Source organism: Erinaceus europaeus, chromosome 14 (assembly GCF_950295315.1).
Source record: "Erinaceus europaeus chromosome 14, mEriEur2.1, whole genome shotgun sequence".
Lineage (NCBI taxonomy): Eukaryota > Metazoa > Chordata > Mammalia > Eulipotyphla > Erinaceidae > Erinaceus > Erinaceus europaeus.
This window is the reverse complement of record NC_080175.1, coordinates 67,996,321-68,008,889: the sequence shown is the minus strand read 5'-3', so window position 1 is coordinate 68,008,889 and position 12,569 is coordinate 67,996,321. Positions and strand designations below refer to the sequence as shown.

The 12,569-nt window shown below is 43.1% G+C and overlaps 1 protein-coding gene across 6 annotated transcripts in view; it reads right to left on the bottom strand.

The window, feature by feature from the left end:
- Nucleotides 1-8,180, bottom strand: part of ECT2 (epithelial cell transforming 2) — a 58,952-nt gene extending 50,772 nt beyond the window's left edge. Inside the window, exons 1-6 of one of the 6 annotated variants that reach the window (XM_060171965.1) lie at nt 8,035-8,168; nt 6,549-6,661; nt 2,889-2,949; nt 2,174-2,340; nt 1,244-1,323; nt 1,047-1,139 (exon numbers count right to left, since the gene is read on the bottom strand). In XM_060171965.1, the coding sequence (XP_060027948.1) occupies nt 1,047-1,139; nt 1,244-1,323; nt 2,174-2,340; nt 2,889-2,949; nt 6,549-6,609 (462 nt within the window). In that variant the 5' untranslated portion in view covers nt 6,610-6,661; nt 8,035-8,168. Of the gene's footprint in view, nt 1-1,046; nt 1,140-1,243; nt 1,326-2,173; nt 2,341-2,888; nt 2,972-6,548; nt 6,662-8,034 lie in introns of those variants that run through there. The other 5 variants (XM_060171967.1, XM_007517963.3, XM_060171968.1 and 2 more) reach the window with 5 other exon arrangements.
- Nucleotides 8,181-12,569: the final 4,389 nt, after the last annotated feature.

Here is a 12,569-nt window from a genome sequence, read left to right as displayed (position 1 = left end):
AAGCCACATGCATAGGCCCTAATCTAATCTGACTGGTGTCCTACTGAGAGATCTTGGTATGTGAATGCACAGAAGACCAAGTCAAGGAAATGGGGGTTTACTGCAAGTCAAAGCAAGAGGCTTCAAGAGAAATCACACCTGCTGACTCCTGGACCCTGGACTTCTAGTCTCAGAAATTATAAGAGAAAGAAAAAGAAACTGCATTATTTACGACCTACAGTCTATAGTAATCTGTTATATGACAGACAAAAGAAATATAGTCAGCATTTAGAATTAGAGATATTCAAGGCCAGGCGGTGATGTACCTGGTTAAGTGCTCGCATTACAGAGCACAAGGACCCAGGTTCAAGCCCCTGGCCCCCACCTGCAGGGGAAAGCTTCACAAGCAGTGAAGCAGGGCTGCAGGTGTCTCTCCCTCTGTCCTCTCTATCTCCTCCCTTCCCTCTCAATTTCTCTCTGTTTCTACCCAATAATAATTAAAGTAAAAAATATTTTAAAAAATAAATAGATATTCTACATGCTGAGGTAATAGCCCAGGTATCTGTCAACTGTGATTTAGTTATGGAAATGAAGCAAGAATTTAGGGTGGGAATAGATAGCATAATGGTTATGCAAAGTGACTCTCATGCCTGAGGCTCCAAAATCCCAGGTTCAATCCCCTGTACTACCATAATCCAGAGCTGAGCAGTGCTCTGGTAGGGAAAAAAAAAAAATGTATAAAGCAATAATTTAAAACATAAGATAATGAAGAGATAAACCAATGAGTTTAAGCAGTAAATTTTGGCAAGTATATAGGACATCAATTAAACTAAACAATGTTAAATTACTTTTAAAAAAGATTTCATTATTAAAAGTAAGTTCTTTAGTTTGAGGATTTCAGAAACACCCAAATTTTAACAGTGAATAGAGGCTGGTCTTATTTAGCTAGCTTCAGATTACATAAAGCATACCCTGTGCCTAGTTTCAGTCCAATCACCAGAAGTGGAAAATTAGGATGTAATCGAGGGAGGTGCAGCATGCCACATGCAATGAAATGCTTGACCTACCATATTAACAACACTTTTTATTAATTTCTCATCCGCTTTTCCAGGACAACTTTCCTTTATCTTTAAAACAGGGACTTCCATTATCTTAATATTCTGTGGAAAAGAGACTTAAGTGTGAGATAAAAAAAAAAAAACTATCAAATTTTATACACTCATGGAAGAACCTTAAAAAAAAAAAAAAAAATCAAACTCCATACCTGCAGGGCTTTGATAAGTTCTTCCTGCTTTGCAGCTTCTCGAACTAATATCATCCTTGTCTCAACCTGAGGCATTTCCTCTGTGGAATAAAATGTTAAAATATGTTTACCAGATACTGCTGGCATCATCAAGGTCAGCAGCTGCTAACCTCTCTTTTCCTACCAGTTGCTAGATCTCATATGCTTTCCTTCTGAGATTAGCATTTTCGAAAATCAGATGACTTAATTCCCCACTTTATTTAAAGAAAAAAAAATGAGGTTGGATCATGTCATCACTATAGAGAAAAAAAGAGCATATAAACATCAGCACAGACCCCTCCCTAGCCAAGGAAATCATTTATATCTCGCTCAGCTTGGGCTTCCTCTTCAATAGTAGGAAACTTTAAGAAGCATTACTAAAACGGTGAGAGAAGAGGTTCTTCACCTAACCAGTCTTCAATGAACAAATCCTAACTAACCAATCTATAGTAACTTGATTACCTTCACATACCAAAACAGCAATACTCAATTTAAAAATGAGAAAGCATTAATCTGAAAAAGGCTACATTGTACATAGGGAATTTGTTGACTAACAGTTACTGAACAGCTATACTCAAGATTAACAGTAGTACAATTATATCTTAAGAAAGCTGACAGTAAGTTTAGGGTTAAAATAGCAATGAACATTGCGCACTAGTCAAATCATTATGTTACATGGTAAACTCATACAATAACATTTCAGTAAAATGGGATGAGGAGTGGTCAGCAATTTAGTGCTACAGAGACTATAACAAGGGTGGGGTACATAGCATAATGGTTATGCAAAGTGACTCTCATGCCTGAGGCTCCAAAGTCCCTGGTTCAATCCTACGTAGCACCTTAAACCAGAGGTGAGCAGTGCTCTGGTTAAAAAAAATTAAAAAAAAAAAAAAAAGATTCTAACAAGCTTACCGTCAACATATGACCTGGGTTGTCCAACGACTACATTTTCCTTAGAAGTTTCAATAACTTTAGAATCAAAAATGGAAGAATCTGCCAGGCTTGTCTTCTCAGTAGCGGAGGTTAATATGCTACTGTCAGCCATCGTTTCTCTTCTTCGATGACTGAAATAATAAAGCCTGAATAAAATACAATCACAAAACAAACATGACTGGTGGGCATTAGAGGCTCTAGTACTTTTTATTTTGGTCATTGGGGCTTTTTGCCCCAGTGCAATTCCACAGTTCCTGGTAGGCTGCCGGCCCTCCCCTCCCCACTTCAATGTCAGACAGAGACAGAGATATAGTTACCTACTATAGTAGGTATATATAGTGCGCTACTCTTGAACTGCCCCCCCACACACACACCGGGGTTCAAAACCAATGAAGTGTGCACTCTACTGCGTAAGTTAGCTACACAACCCTTTACTCCTTTTTTTTTTCTTCCTATTTTTTAAAAAATATTTCTTATGTACTTAAGAGTCAGAGAGAAATCGAAAGGGCAGGGGGATAAAGAGACACCTGCAACACTGATTCACCACTTGCCCTGTGCAGGTGGGAACAAGAGCTTGAATGAGGGTTACTGCACTGTGACTTAGTGTACTCAATCAGGCGTGCCACCGCCTGCCACCCACTCCCTCCCCCCCACTCTACCTTCAGACCTGGTATTATATTAAAAAAATCATTACCTATTGCTTTGAAGAATGAACCACAGAAATTCACTCCAGTTCTCTGAGCCTGCTTTCTTTTCTGTAAAATAAGATACAAATACCTGACTCTGGAATATAGAAAGAACAATGTATTCAAAGTACTCAGAACACTGTCAAACAATGAATGCTCAAAAGGTACTAATATTCATTCTCCCTCCTGAACACCTTTCCTATCAAGCAGCCTATTTTTATTGTGCTATTCCTTCACACACACAAAAAAAAAAAACTGGGCCTATCTATATGTTTTCGTCTACCTCACTCTCTCAGCGTCCTCAACATTCCTATCAGTCCCATCTCAACTATCTCTGGAAAGTGGCCCCTCTTTTCATTTCTGGTGCCACAATGACCATTTGGCAGAAACACACGAGCTCCAGTCAACTTTCCTTCCAGGATCACTCTCCAGCCAGATGGGTTTTCAGGGATAAGGTTCTAAAAACAAATGTGACCACTAACAGCCACTCCTGTCGAAATACACCATCCGGGTTACAATCTGGTTCTTATCTACCCTCCTGTTCTGGTACAACCCCAGCCCACATATGCTGTATGCTTGTTACCTGTACTTCTCAGCATTTTTTCAAACACAAACCCCAATCTTCTTTGCACCTTGCACTTAATAGTGCTCAATTCACCATCTAGTATGCCTTTCAATGCTCAACACACCACTCTCTACCATCCTCTGTGGACACTTCTGAAGCACTCATGTGGAACTGGGTTGCTCCCTAATCTATGTTCATATTACTTTACAAATGACTCTCCACTAAAAAAAAAAAAAAAAAGTACATTATCATGGGCTATTACCAATACAACCCTAGACTATTAAAGAATGTGGGTGTGGTCCGGGAGGTGGTGCAGTGATAACGCTTTGGACTCTCAAGCACGAGGTCCTGAGTTCGATCCCCCCACAGCTCATGTGCCAGAGTGATGTCTGGTTCTTTCTCTCTCATCCTATCTTTCTCATAAATAAATAAAATCTTTGAAAAAAAAAGTGTTATTAAAAAAAAAAAGAATTTGGTTCTAAAGATTTCCAGAAACCCCTATCTGTGGAGGTTATGCTTCACCAGTGGTAAAGCAGACCTGCAGGTATTTCTCCCTCTCCATCTTCCCCTTTCAATTACTAAAAAAAAATAAAAAAATAAAAAAAAGGAGGGTGGAGGTGGGGAAGATGGTCGCTGGCAGTGTTGGATTCGTAACACTGGTACTAGACCCCATCAATACCACTGGAGGCAATCAGAAAATAATAATGAAGTAAAGGATTCCCAGGACTTAAAAGAGTTAAGTCAGGCAGGCAGAGAATAAAGAAAACCTGGATAGATTTCCATCAGTTCAATTTCTACATCAAAACACTGTTCAATTCCGGCTTATGGTGGTGCTGGGGGTGGATTTTATGTATTTATTTATTTTTTAAAAACAGATTTTTTTTTTTTTGCTTTTTTATTTATTGGATAGAGACAACCAGAAATTGAGAGGGAGGGGGTGATAGAGAGGGAGACACCTGCAGCACAACTTCACCACTTGCAAAGCCTTCCCCCTGCAGGTGCGGACCGGGGGTGTAAACCCAGGCAGGTCCTTGCGCATTGTAACATGCACACTCAACCAGGTGTGCCACCACCCGGCCCCTGGACTTTATTTATTTATTTGCCTCTAGGGTTATCGATGGGGCTCAGTGCCAGCACTACAAATGCACTGAACCCAGAGGCCACTTTTCCCATTTTGTTGCCCTTGTTGCTATTATTGTTGTTGCGGCTGATGATGCTGTTGTTGGATAGGAAAAAGAGAAATCGAAAAGAGGGGAAGACAGAGAGGGGGAGAGAAAAATAGACACCTGCAGACCTGCTTCACCACTGTGAAGTGACCCCCCTGCAGATGAGGAGTTAGAGGCTCGAACCGGGATCCTTATGCTGGTTGTTGCGCTTAGCACCATATGCGCTTAACCTGCTGCACTACCACCCAGCCCCAACTTAATTTTTAATATTTTGTTTTTTTTATTGGATAGAAACACAGAGAAATCACGAGAGAAGAACATGAGAGACACCTGCAGCACTGCTTCACTACTCACAAAGCTTTCCCCCTGCAGGTGGGGACCAAGAGCTTGTACCCTGGTCCTCGTGTGTTGTAACGTGCACTGTAACAGGCCCACTACCACACAGCCCCATTGCTGAGGACTGAACCTGGGACCTGAGCCTCAGACATGAAAGTTTTTTCAGATCCATTATGCCATTTCCTCCATCCTACATGGTTATTATCTTAAAGAAAAGTACCTGCCACCAGGTGGTGGCAAATCTAATTGAGTGCACATGTTACATTGCACAAGGAGTGGTGTTGGAATCCCCACCTGCAGGGGAAGAAGCTTCCCAAGCAGTAAAGCAGTGTCGCAGGTAATCTTTTTCTCTCTTCCTCTCTAGCTCCTCTTCCTTCTCAATTCCCGTCTAACCAGTAAATATTTAAAAGAAAAAAAACTGGGGGGGGGGGGGAATCTATCCTACACCTTTACTTAATAATTATAATAACAATTCCTTTTTTTAAAGAGTGGGGCAGACAGTATATGGTTATGTCAGAAGACTAATGCCTGAGGCTCCAAAGTCCCAGGTTCAATTCTCCATACCACTATAAGCCAGAGTTGAGCAGTGCTATGGTAAAATAAATAAAATTTTAAAAAGAAAATTTCAGGGACTGGGTGGTGGCACACTGGGTGGTGGTTTGAGTGCACATGTTACATTGTGCAAGGATCCAAGTTCAAGCCTCCAGTTCCCACTTGAAGGGAGAAAGTTGCGAGTGATAAAGCAGTGCTGCAGGGAGTCGGGCTGTAGCGCAGCGGGTTAAGCGCAGGTGGTGCAAAGCACAAGGACCGGCATAAGGATCCCGGTTCGAACCCCGGCTCCCCACCTACAGGGGAGTCGCTTCACAGGCGGTGAAGCAGGTCTGCAGGTGTCTATCTTTCTCTCCCCCTCTCTGTCTTCCCCTCCTCTCTCCGTTTCTCTCTGTCCTATCCAACAACGACGACAATAATAACTACAACAATAAAACAACAAGGGCAACAAAAGGGAATAAATAAATAAAATAAAATATTTAAAAAAAAAAAGCAGTGCTGCAGGTATCTATCTCTGTCTCCCCCTTCTCTCTCAATTTCTGGGCCTCTATCCATTAAACAAAGATAATTAAACTTAAAAGGAAAAGAAAATTTCAGAATATTGTGTAAAAGATCCTGTTTTGGATATTTTAAGTATCGGGAAATACATATGTGATCTGCTTTACTCTTACCAACTTTTTCAAATTAGTATGCAAACACCCTCCAGCAGACTCTTAGCAAAGTAATAGTTTAAGACTGCTGAAGAAACAGCCATCTTCATAATTTCCGGCAACATTAATAGTAACAGTAAACCAAGCACAACTGTTTGGTACACACTTCAAAGTCAGGTGACTCAACTTCCCATCTCAGCTCTGCACTTACCAGGTTAAGTCTCAGTTTTCTTATCAGAGAGATAATAGTACAGCTCAAATGCAGCTGTGAGGAAAACTAAATAGATGTCTTAAATGAGTGATAATTATTAATGTTCACACAAGATTCACAGTGTTCCTGTCAACCACTATTCTCAGGATTTCCAAAGAAGGGCTTCAGGATTGGCAAAACAGCTAGCTCACCTGGGCTGTGTGCTGCTTTGCCGTGTGGCCCCCCCAGGTTCCAGCAGAGCCACCTCTGCATTAAAGGAAAATCTGTTACTGTGGTCTCTTCTGCTCCCTTCCCCAGTCTCTATCTAAAACATCAACAAATCACAAGGAATGCTTCAATAGTTGTCAGCCTATTTACTTACAATCAACGATAAATTCTATCAATCCCTCATTTTTGTGTTGATGTTTTAAGTTTCTTACCGCTAATCCCTCCATATACTTAATCACTCCCAGTGAAAAAGGGTCTGTCACTTAAAACATCAAAAACAGGATTGAGAGATGAACTGACTTGAATATACTTTTTCATAAAAATATATACATATATATTTCTCCTACACCATTCTGTTGCAAGACAACTAAAACAGGTGAATCAAAATCTACATTCTTAAAAATTAAAATGGTTTCCAAAGGAACTGTGAATGATCAATTCATTACCAAAACAACATCAAATTAAGGAGAATGTGGCATAAGTTTCCTGCTAAGTAGAGATTTAGCAGTCTGAAAACAAGATAATCATGTTCTCATAATCATGAGTTCTATACATTTAAAGCAAACACAAAGCGGGAGACAGCATAATGGTTATGCAAAATGACTTTAAAGCCTGAGGTTCCAAAGTCAAAGACTCAGTCCCCAGCATCAACGTAAATCAGAGCTGAACGGTGCTCTGAATTTTCTCTTTCTTTCTTTCTTTCTTTCGTTTTAACTAAAGTAAAGTAAAAACAAGCACACCAGGCTCAGTGTTCACTTCTCCAGAAACATAACTCATGGAGCTTTTGACTCAGCACACTAACACACACTAGTCATCCCCCAAGACAAAATGTGTCATTTCAGCAAATCTCACTTTGTTTCCTCTCCCCTCCTTTACCAGCCCCCCCCCCCCGCACATATCCCTGGACGGGAGAGGGAGGTGCTGAATGCAATGCTGAATCTGCTGAGGGTGTTATGAGCACCAACAAAGTTGCTGCTACCGTAAAACATCTTGCTAAGCATCTTAACCTTTTACGCCCAAGTCGTGGCAGATTTGGGATCTATCTCTGAGGTTGCATTCACTGAATCTTTGCAACCAACAAGTCAGGGCCGCAGCGACTGATGCTGCCTCCCGTGCATAAAGCAACCTGGAGCCTGGAGGCACAGCGCCTGCGGTCGAGCAGGGATTCCAAGCCCGGGACCGCAGAGCCTCTCCGATCAGGACCCGGAAGCAAGGGCGGGGCGGAGGGGAGCGGCCGGGTTGGCGTTTCCTGCAAAGCCGGGGAGAAGCTGCAGCGGGAGCCCGGCCTGCAACCACCGAGCGCCCGCAGATAAGCGCTCGGGGCGGCACTGCCGAACCCCGCGCGGTCGGCCACCACCCCCCACGCGGGCCTCCCTCCACCCACAGCCCCCCCGTCCGCCCGACTCGGACCGCGACTCCGGACATGAAGCCCACTCCGGCCTCCCTCCCGCGGCCCTCTGGAGTCCTCACCGTGTGCTCTCTGGACACAAAGGCCGAGGCGCGCCGCGTCCTCAAGCGCCCACTGTTGTTAGCAGCGCCGCCATTGCGCGCCGGCAGCGGACACCTGCGATTCAAAAAGCGAGCGTCTCTCTTGCCGGACCATGCCGATTGGCGCGTGACGTCACCCCATTCCCCATTGGCTGACTGGCCCCCAGGGGCGGGGATTGGCGTTGCTCTCGGCCCGCCTCCCTGACTGATTGGCTCTCCGTGGGTTTCAAATCAGCGCAACGGCCTGGGACTTCGGAAAGTCAAGGGTCGGTCCCGGTGCCCCGATGTGGCCAGCAGGGGGTGCTGGTGGTGGCTCTGTGTCTGCGCCTGTGGGTCTAGCAGGTGTATCTATAGCTACCGCTTGTTGACTTAAGTAAATAAAGTCGGCTCCCCGTCAACTTGGAATGGTGTCACTTTCCCAGCCCAAACTTTTTTTTTTTTTATAAAATGGAAATACTGACAAGACCACAGGATAAGAAAGGTACAGTTCCACACAGTTCCCACCACCAGAGTTCCATATCCCATCCCATCCCTTGAAAGCTTTCTTATTATCCCTCTAGGAGCATGAACCCAGCATCATTATGGGGTGCAGAAGGTGGAAGTCTGGCTTCTGTAATTGCTTCCCTGCTGAACATGGGCGTTGGCAGGTGGATCCATACTCCCAGCCTCTCTCTTTCCCTAGTGGGACAGGGCTCTAGGGAGGCAGGGCTCCAGGACATATTGGTGGGGTCGTCTGTCCAGGGAAGGCTTGTTGACATCATGGCAGCATCTGGAACCTGGTGGCTGAAAAAGAGCTAAGATAAAAAGCTAATAGGTCAACTTTAGGTATATTCCAAAGGACCCATGACTTTACTAGTAATTTTTGCCTGAGCCCAACAGTTAGCATACAGGTAGACCAAAGGCACTGTCTGGGGAGACAGTGTCAGAGCTGGAAATAGGACTAGAAAACTGGGTCAGGGCAGAGAGTAGCTCCCATATAAGGGAAAAGTCTATAAATATTGTTAACTGTAAACTTCATTGATTTGATCTGGGGCCCATATTCTGTGCAGGAACCTGTGTAGCCTCTGCATCCCTGTAGATCTGAGCTTGCACTCTGAGGTCATAGCTAGGAACATTCTAGGCTGCACTCATTGCAGGACCCTTCTTGCTGGAGTGGTAGAGTATGCTGGCCCAACCTCCTTTCAGAGAAGGGGGCTGTCCCTACCATTGTTGTTCCACATTGAGGGCATGGTCCTGTAGGGGCCTGCAAAGGGGTCCATTATGTTGTTCCTGATGGAGATGACCAGTGACAGTGGAGAGACAGATCTGTTAGAGGTCTAGGCCCACATGTCTATGTGGGCATCCCAAGATTACCTGACGAGGGCCCCAGGTGATGGGGTGGCCTGGTAGTAACCAAAAGAGTCATCATTAAAGTATGCCAGTCTCTTGCCCTTATTCAGCTTTTGTAGTCCTTACTTTATCTGACAAGGTTAGCTTTGGAGTGATTGAGGGATATGTACTAGGAGCTAGGTGAGGAAGGTATCTAGGTATAAGTAGAAACTATTTGATGGGAGTCAGTCGGTAGCACAACGGGTTAAGCACACGTGGCTCAAAGCGCAAGGACGGGCATAAGGATCCCAGTTCAAGCCCGGGCTCACTACCTGCAGGGGAGTCCCCACCTACAAGGGAGTCCCTTCACAGGCGGTGAAGCAGGTCTGCAGGTGTCTATCTTTCTGTCTTCCCCTCCTCTCTCCATTTCTCTCTGTCCTAACAACGACAACGATAATAACTGTAACAACAATAAAAAATTTTAAAAAGGGAAACTAAATAAAAAAAGAAACTATTTGATTAGGTACTTTATGTTGTCTTTTTTTTAAAAGTTGTTCTACTTGTTTTCTGCATTTATTGAGTCACTGTAAAATACTGTACACTAAATTTTAGTTTTTTTTAAGTGTGTCCGAGGTCTTCAAACTGAATCAGTGACTCTCAAGATGGGTTTTCCCCCCTTGGGGCAGCTGCGAGCTGCAAGGTGTCCCTCCCAGCCTGTGCTCTCAGTTTCAGGAGAGTCACCTAAAGTTACATCTTAGTGTTGCTGACTAAGCTGGGGGGGGGGAGGGCTGGGGCTCAGCGTTCTGAGGTTCTCAGGTGGACTTCAAATCACAGCTGTTTATTTAAATTCCAGTGTTTCTAAAGCAGCACTGTGCTCTGTTCTAAGGGACTTTCAAGGGGGGTTAGAAGAAATTCTTAGTCTTGCTCAGATTCAGAGAAAGGGGAAGAGAGAGAATGTATATATATGTAACTTGCACTTGCAAAAAAAAAAAAAGAAATAAAAAGAAAAAAATCACTAGATTGTAGAGTCTAGAGTCTCCTGGAACTTTCTGCTGCCTCATGTTCCCAACATAAGTGTGTGTGTGTGTGTGTGTGTGTGTGTGTGTGTGTGTGTGTGTGTAACTGACATCTGAAAGGGGGAGGGAAGGAAAACTCACTAGAATTCTGGAGCCTAGAATCTCCTGGAACTTTCTGTGGTCTCCTATTCCCAACATAAAATATTTTACTTTCCCTTAAAAATCTAACCAAGAATAAAGTTTTTCCAGCAATGACTACTGCTTTTATAGTTAGTCTTCTATTGTCTTTATCTATGAATATAAGACCCTAGTACAAAACAAACAAACAAACAAAACAAACCTTGGGGAAAATGCACCTCCACCAGGCAGGTTTTACATAGTTCCCAGCTAACTACAGACCTGAAGGAGGGAAGAAAGGGTAATCTGATTCCAGACTCTCAAATCCCAATGTCAGGCAGGAAACTTGAACTTTGGACAGAGCACTTTTGAGTGTCTCCAATAGATCATGGAGATTTAGCATTTTTCCTATTGTGTCAGAATGCCTTGAAAGTTTTGCAGTGCATTTCAGAAAAATGGGTGAAGGGAGCTAGTGATTGGTTTCCCTGTTTACAGCTAAGGAATATTTACAGTCTGCCCATCGTTACAATGCTTTCCTGAAGGTTGAGACAAAAGAAAGAGGGAGGGGGAAGCCATTGAAACTGCATTTTGGAATGCACTTGCATACTTGCATTAGGGTGTGACTGGCATTCCAAAGATTCTCATCTCTGAAAATATATTAAGCCAAGGAGAAAAGGAACCTACTTCCCCTGTGCACAGCTCCTTATTACTCCAACTTTGCATCCAGATCTGATGACTGACTGTATGGGATCCTGGTGCAAATTGCATGCTGACCTAACAAAAGCCTCAGTAGATTCCTTTGAAGAAATATTTGGCAGTTAGACTAGCAAAACAAAAAAATAATATAATCTTTTTTTCCATTTTATAATTGTATAATCTTTTCCATCTTGTCATGTGACCCTCAAGCAAATTATTGAATCTCTCGGCTTTGTCCTTAAAGCATGTGATGGTGCTTAGCAAAGATCAAGGGAGTTAGTTAATATAGGAGATTAAAACATTATAGCAAAAACAATAAAAATAAATAATGAAAAAAAAAACATTCCGGCATATAGTAAGCATGCAATAAATGTTCGTTGTTAACATTACTAATACTTTTACAGCTAGATTGACTGCTGCTGCTATTAGTACTACTGTTAGCTTGTCATTGCCAGGTGGATTGAGGCTAATGGTTTTCGTAAACCTGACCACAGGAGCAATGGTGCCTCCTATATCCTGTGCCTCACTGTACCCCACATTCTGCCCCTCAGCATGCCAGCTTGATAAAGCTGAAACCTCTAGCACATTCTCTTACCTATTTATTTATATAAGACACAGAACCAGAGCATCACTCTGGCACACGTGGTGCTCGTGATTGAACTCCGGGCATCTTGTTTGCAAATCCATCAGTACATCCACTGTTTTATCTTCCTGGCTGCTCCCTAGCTCATTTTGTTTGTTTATTCACTTATTACCGGAGCACCACTCAGGTCTGGTTTATGGTAATCCTGGGGATTAAACCTTGGACCTCAGTTCCTCAGGCTTGAAAGTCTTTTTGCATAATCATTATGTTCTCGTCCCAACCTTGTTTTTATCATTTTATTTTATTTTTCCTCGAAGATTATGGCTGGGCTTGGTACCTGCACTGTGACTTCTCTGCTCCCACTGGATTCCCCCCCCCCATTTTTTTTTCTTTCTTTACTGATAGAGGTAGAAATAGGGTGGGAGAAAGAAAAAGAAACAGAAACAACTGCAGCACTGTTCCTCTGCTCGTGAAGTTTTCCCTCCACAGGGGAGGGCCAGGAGCTTGAAGCTAGGTTGTCAAACATGGTATCGTGCACTTTAGTAGACGAGCCACTGCCTGGCCTCCTCTAGCACTTTTTAAAATTTTCCCCCCATAACCCTGCTCAATTCTGGCTTAGAGTGGTACAGGGGATTGAACATGGCAATTTGGAGCCTCAGGCATGAGACTAGTTTTTTTATATATATCTATATAAACATCTTGTTAAATCCCCTGCCCTGCAGCACATTCTTATCCTGCCCAAAAGGACTGTCTTTTATTTAGAACCAGATCTCTTCTCTTTTATAAGGGAATCCCTG